The sequence below is a fragment of the Physella acuta genome, unplaced genomic scaffold (genome assembly GCF_028476545.2).
Source record: "Physella acuta isolate Inbredline_101_S28 unplaced genomic scaffold, ASM2847654v3 ptg001166l, whole genome shotgun sequence".
Taxonomy (NCBI): Eukaryota; Metazoa; Mollusca; class Gastropoda; family Physidae; genus Physella; species Physella acuta.
In genome coordinates this window covers 191463-197689 of record NW_026732683.1, presented here as the reverse complement: position 1 = coordinate 197689, position 6227 = coordinate 191463, and the positions used below count along the sequence as shown (strand labels likewise).

General features: G+C 44.9%; 1 protein-coding gene across 1 annotated transcript; it reads right to left on the bottom strand.

Moving 5' to 3' along the window:
- Positions 1-38: 38 nt before the first annotated feature.
- LOC131956647 (matrilin-3-like) lies at positions 39-3602 on the bottom strand (the record flags this gene model as incomplete). The annotated part of the gene is made up of 4 exons (XM_059321179.1): positions 3467-3602; positions 1862-1925; positions 1188-1318; positions 39-190 (listed from the first exon to the last, which is right to left on the bottom strand). Coding segments are annotated over exons 1-4 (380 nt in total), but the record flags the coding sequence as incomplete, so codon positions are not given.
- Between the last annotated feature and the right edge of the window lie 2625 nt (positions 3603-6227).

Here is a 6227-nt window from a genome sequence, read left to right as displayed (position 1 = left end):
AACCCCACCCCCCGCTAAAAACTGAAGTTTGAACTCACTGAATGCCCAGGTCTGTTCGTGTGCTGAGACCCTCCCCACGCTCGATAAGGCTGATAGCGGCCTTGAGCGAGTCCTTGTCCTTGTAGGATGTGAAGTCGATTCTGTTGCTGGGGTGGACATCAGAGCCGTAGGTGATGGTTGATACACGCACCTGGTGGTAGAGGTGGAAGGTGGTGAACAGAATTGGGAAGTGGTGAACAGAAGTGGGAGGTGGGAAGTGGAGGTGGGAAGTGGTGAGCAGAGGTGGGAGGTGGGAAGTGGTCAGTGGAGGTGGGAAGTGGTCAGTGGAGGTGGGAAGTGGTCAGTGGAGGTGGGAAGTGGTCAGTGGAGGTGGGAAGTGGTCAGTGGAGGTGGGAAGTGGTCAGTGGAGGTGGGAAGTGGTCAGTGGAGGTGGGAAGTGGTTAGTGGAGGTGGGAAGTGGTCAGTGGAGGTGGGAAGTGGTTAGTGGAGGTGGGAAGTGGTCAGTGGAGGTGGGAGGTGGTGGGAAGTGGTGAACAGAGGTGGGAAGTGGTCAGTGGAGGTGGGAAGTGGTTAGTGGAGGTGGGAAGTGGTCAGTGGAGGTGGGAGGTGGTGGGAAGTGGTGAACAGAGGTGGGAAGTGGTCAGTGGAGGTGGGAAGTGGAGGTGGGAAGTGGTGAACAGAGGTGGGAAGTGGTCAGCAGAGGTGGGAAGTGGTAACAGAGGTGGGAAGTGGTCAGTGGAGGTGGGGGGTGGTCAGTGGAGGTGGGAAATGGAGGGAAGTGGTGAACAGAGGTGGGAAGTGGTGAACAGAGGTGGGTAGTGGTCAGTGGAGGTGGGAAGTGGTGAACAGATGTGGGAAGTGGTCAGTGGGGGTGGGAAGTGGTTAGTGGAGGTGGCAGATATGAGGTAGGCAACTAGTGGGAAAGGACAAATATGCGAGACAAAATAAAACGATGGTGTAAATGAAGCTGTTTGCTAATTGAGAGGTTAAGTCTAATAGTCAGTTATGTCAAATGTCCGTCTGATGACACAACATCATGTCAAATGTTGATGACACTTTGAGAAATTCCATATCATGTCATGTCGAATGTCTAATTGATGACACTGAAATTCTGTCTAATGACACCAGTCAATTCAAATGTCCTTCTGATGACATGCCATATCAAATGTCCGGCTGATGTCACTGACCTTGTCGGGCCCAATGTTGAAGTTGTCTATGATGTTCTGCACAAACCACAGAGCCTCGGTGAAGTTGGGCCTGTTGATGCTGTTGCTGCTGTCTATGACGAAGGAGAGGTCCATCGGCTGGGCCAGGCACTCTGGGGGACAACAATAGGTCATAGACTGGGGGACAACAATATGTCATAAACTGGGGGACAACAACAGGTCATAGACTGGGGGACGGGTCATAGACTGGGGGACAACAACAACAGGTCATAGACTGGGGGACGGGTCATAGACTGGGGGACAACAACAACAGGTCATAGACTGGGGGTGGGGGACAACAACAGGTCATAGGCTGCTAGTTGCTACAGCACATAGTCAAGCAATCAGTGTGGCAAATATAAAACCTTAGCAGCAGCGTTTCTTACAGGCATCCCCCACCCCCGGAGCACGCCCACCGGCTCCCCCTAAACGAAATTTTTAAAATGTTCATAACTTATAAGAAAATTTACACATGAATCCCCACCCCAACCCCGCCCTCTGGAAGCTTCACATTCCCCACGTGAGAAAAAATGTCTGAAAGAAACACTGCCCAGCTGCCGGGGCTTATATAATGTCCTTATAACGGGCCTCGGCGCCAATGACGAAGATAAATTGTGTAAATAGTGTAAAAGAGAGCCCATAGAAAATATATTTACCATCTAACTCCGTTTTGTTACAATTTGATTGGGCAGGCGCAGACATGACCATCAGCGGCGCCACCTGTAGGAGAAAGATCTACGTGTTAATGACAAGACAATTTGTGTGTGTGTGTGTGTTGCCGATTAAAGTTGTGATCTCAGGCAAGAATCAACAGGACAGCAATGTTATTCAATGTAGTGATGCTAAAGAACATTTGTTTATGCTAATAATCAATGTAAAATGAGTAAAGTCCCCCCCTTCGAACCTGACATAAATAACCTCGGCACATGAAGGAATGATGTGGTCAGTAATTTACTTTCACTAACGTGAGCCAGGTACCCATCAGAGCTGGGTGAACTCAGTGATATCGAGATCTTGACGCTCTAACATCCGACCACGTCGCCCCCCCCCCCCTAACAATCAAGGTGGTGATACCAAAGTAAGGGTGATCAGATCACCACGGTTTTGGACGAGACAGGTGGTGATACAGAATGTATCGTATCAACATGCCATAAGACGGTCAAGTTTGGCAGTCATAGAAACCGACAACCTACATCAACAATGTATACACATGTTGGGGGGGGGGGAGTAGGGACATGTAGGACCGTTGAATTCTTTGATCTTCCTCAAGCGACATAAACATATTTACTATCTCCATTAATTGTGATATATTATGGGGGAAAACTCTAGGAATGGCACGGTATTAATTGACCAATCAAGGGCGGTAATTATTGCTTCCCTTTCTCTCGAACCCAGCAGGCGCATTTAAAAATGACGTCATTGTTGCGTGCTTGTCGATGTCGCCAGAAATGATGACGAGTTGTAATTAGTAATTACTTAAGATGATTAAATAAATTAAATTACAAACGCGAATGTTGGACGATCTAAACTTTGTTTGAGTTCAAACCAGTCAGAAAAATAAACATTGTTGGTGCTGTTTGGAAAAACCCAGTTAGTACCAAAGGTAACTAAATTTTCGGGGTACTAGACTGGTTTTAGATCAGCCTCTCCCTTGGCCCGCCGATGTGGACACTTAGAAATAAAATGTCTCTTACGTTCTTACGTCGTCAGGGGAGGGGGAGAGGACTTGCATTAAATTAAAACTTTATCTGCTTATATTGTCAAAAAGGCCAGACCTTCACTCTCCTCTCCACCCCCCACCCCCCACCCCACCGACGACATAAAAAATACATCCTACAATGTCGACGAAATTTGATTCCATTACTTTAAAAAAAAAAAAAAAAAATAATTTAAATAAAAATATGTGTTGGCGGCCGTTTTAAATCCCATCTGTTCCTCTTCCACATAACTATACCCCCCCTCCTCCCACACCTCTACCTAATAGAACAGATGAAGTAGAGTTCATCTGTTTATGTGACCACGGCACATGAAGTTATAATGAAGACGGTACTTTATTAAATTATCCAGCCGCCATTACTTTATCTAACGTCTGTCAAGTACCTATTAGAGCTGGGTGGACTCAGCGATGTCCTACAAAAGCGAGCCCGAGAACCGAACTCGAGATTTTTTTTGGTTAGCATACGAACGCTCTATCGCTGGACCACGCCTTCCCGGTCCAAAAAAAAAAGAAAAAAAAAATTCTATGAAAAAAAAATTCTTACCAAGCAGACGACTGCAAACAGCTGTAGATACATCTTGGCGCGGTAGGGCCTACTGCCTGTAGTCGTAGATGTGTCTAGCGCGACAACACGAAAGCGCAGTTAGAGAAGAAAATAAAAGTTTCTGGAAACCTCGAAAGTGCTTGGACTATGTTGCTCCGCGCAGTTTTATACTGCTAGGATAATGACGTGACCATGGGGGTTGATTACATGTTGCTAATTATTCATAATTAGGTAACAGAAGATGACGGTTATGTTTTCACGATTAGTGATGTTTAATGGGGGTTGTAACAGGAACCCTACTGGTCATCGGCCTTGATAGGGGCCTTGATACTTCGGTCTTAATAGGATAGTTTACATGTCGGCCTTAAGTTTACATACACTTAGGCCTTGATAGGGAACTTTACACTTCGGCCTTGGTAGGAAACTTTATAAAGTTTATAGGCCTACGCTGCGGCCTTGGTAGGAAACTTTATAGGCCTACGCTGCGGCCTTGGTAGGAAACTTTATAGGCCTACGCTGCGGCCTTGGTAGGAAACTTTATAGGCCTACGCTGCGGCCTTGGTAGGAAACTTTATAGGCCTACGCTGCGGCCTTGATAGGAAACTTTATAGGCATATGCTGCGGCCTTGGTAGGAAACTTTACACTTCGGCCATGATAGGAAACTTTATAGGCATATGCTTCCGATTGCTTCGGCATATGCTTCCGATTGCTTCGGCATATGCTTTGGCCTTAGTAAGAAGAGCTTTGATGATCTACACTTCTTTCTTAATGGCCCTCATACATTTGCATGAATGAACCTTACATTTTGCCTTGACGTCCGTCACACATCGACTTTGATGGTACTCAGACATTCGGTCCTTATTGTAGCAGCTACAGAGCCTATCAAAACCTTTATAAGTGGGGTCACGCTATAGTCTAATACTTGTGTAATGTATGCCAAAAACTTGACCCTTTATAATATTTTCAATAAAAAAAAAATAATTTCGTTAATTTGTGCATGTTTGATGTTTCGATTCTTGATTTCGTGTCTGAACGATTTTCTTTTAAGATTTAAAAACAATGAAATAAGCTCATTTACAGGTGATTATTTTGGGCCTAAGAGTGAGTAAATTTTTTTTTAAATTGAAGCTTATGGACCTATAATATATTCCAAAAAGGGGTCACCCATAAATGACGCCACGCTTTTTTTGGAAGATTTTTACCTCCCCCTCCCCTCCGTCACACATCGTCACAAAAAGCCCACATAAAATGACTTCACGCTTCAGCATAGAGCCCTCCTCAAAATTGCAGCTGAATTTTTTTTAAACATTGATTTTTTTTTCTAAAATATTGTCTGAACTCAGTCAACAGTATATTTTATTCAATTTCCATTACAATTTATTACAACAGTTTTCTAACTCGCGAAATAACGGCTAAAATCCTATATGTAACGTTACTTTTTTTAAAATGCTTAAGTGTGACGTCACACTATCTGAACACCCCTCCTCTCACCCTCATCACACACCGTCACAAAATTAGGGACCCCCCCTCTTTCCCCACTACTAGTGTGACGTCATTTATGACGACCCTCTAACATTTAAAGCAATAGGGTTGGGGCTTAGTCAAGAACTATTACAACATCTCTATGGCGTAAACACCGTGTCACATGGGGGAGGGCAGGGGCGCATGCAGTACCTAATAATGTCACCCGGCCTAGCGACGCCATTATTCCCGACATAAAGCCAAAAACGTGAAATGCCGGTTGTAATTAAAAAGAATAAAAGCGTTAGGTCGGTAAACGATTTGTGATGTCGGAAGTGACCCCCCCCCCCCCCCACCCCCGCATTTATGTGATCGTGCAACAACGTCATTCACCACGTGCTCGCGCGGCGTGCATCGCTTCCCACATTTCACTACCACGTGACTTCCAATTCTAATTTTAGCTTCACCCGAGTTCATACGGTCAGGCTAATTTATGCAGCCTATCATTAACTCTGCTGATAGATCACTTACATTTACACTTCTTTTTTTCTTCACACACAGTGTGACGGCAGTGGTCCAAAAGTTTCGAGTTCGAATCTTGGTCCGGCTCACACAATCTTCCTAGTCCACCCAGCTCTGATGGGTATCTGACTCACGTTATGGAAAGTAAAGGCGGCTGGGCATAGTGCTGACCACACTATCCTTTGTCGAGATAAAGCAATATATCAACTCTTCTTCATCTGCTATAAGGAACTTAACACATACAATAACATCATCAGACATGTATTGCATAGAACAGAGTCGTAGCGACCCTTCCCGGCGCCCGGGGACAAACTTTTAATTTCGCCACACCCCCCCCCCCCCCCACACACACACCCATATATTTTTTGTATTTATAGTGCAAAACTGCAGCTAAAATGAGCTTTTAATTTTTTTTTCAACCCATTTTGGCGCCCGGGGACATATTTACCCCCTCCCCCCCCCCCCCCTCGCTACGCCTCTGGCATAGAGCCTAATCACCAAAGGAAAACAAGAAGACCAACACTTTTATTTGAAGATGATCTGTCGAGAAAGAAATGGATGGCGCTGGAAAAACATGGCCAGAGACAAAGATATATTTATATATTTATTGAAAACCTACCCAACCTACTAAATTAAGCCAGGTCTTGAAATCCTACCCAAACACAACATACCCAACCTACTAAATTACACCCAGCTCTAACCCTGCACCAACCCCACGAAATCAAACTAAACCGTCAACAATTTTTTTTTTTTAAACCAGAAGGTTTAGTTTCTCCC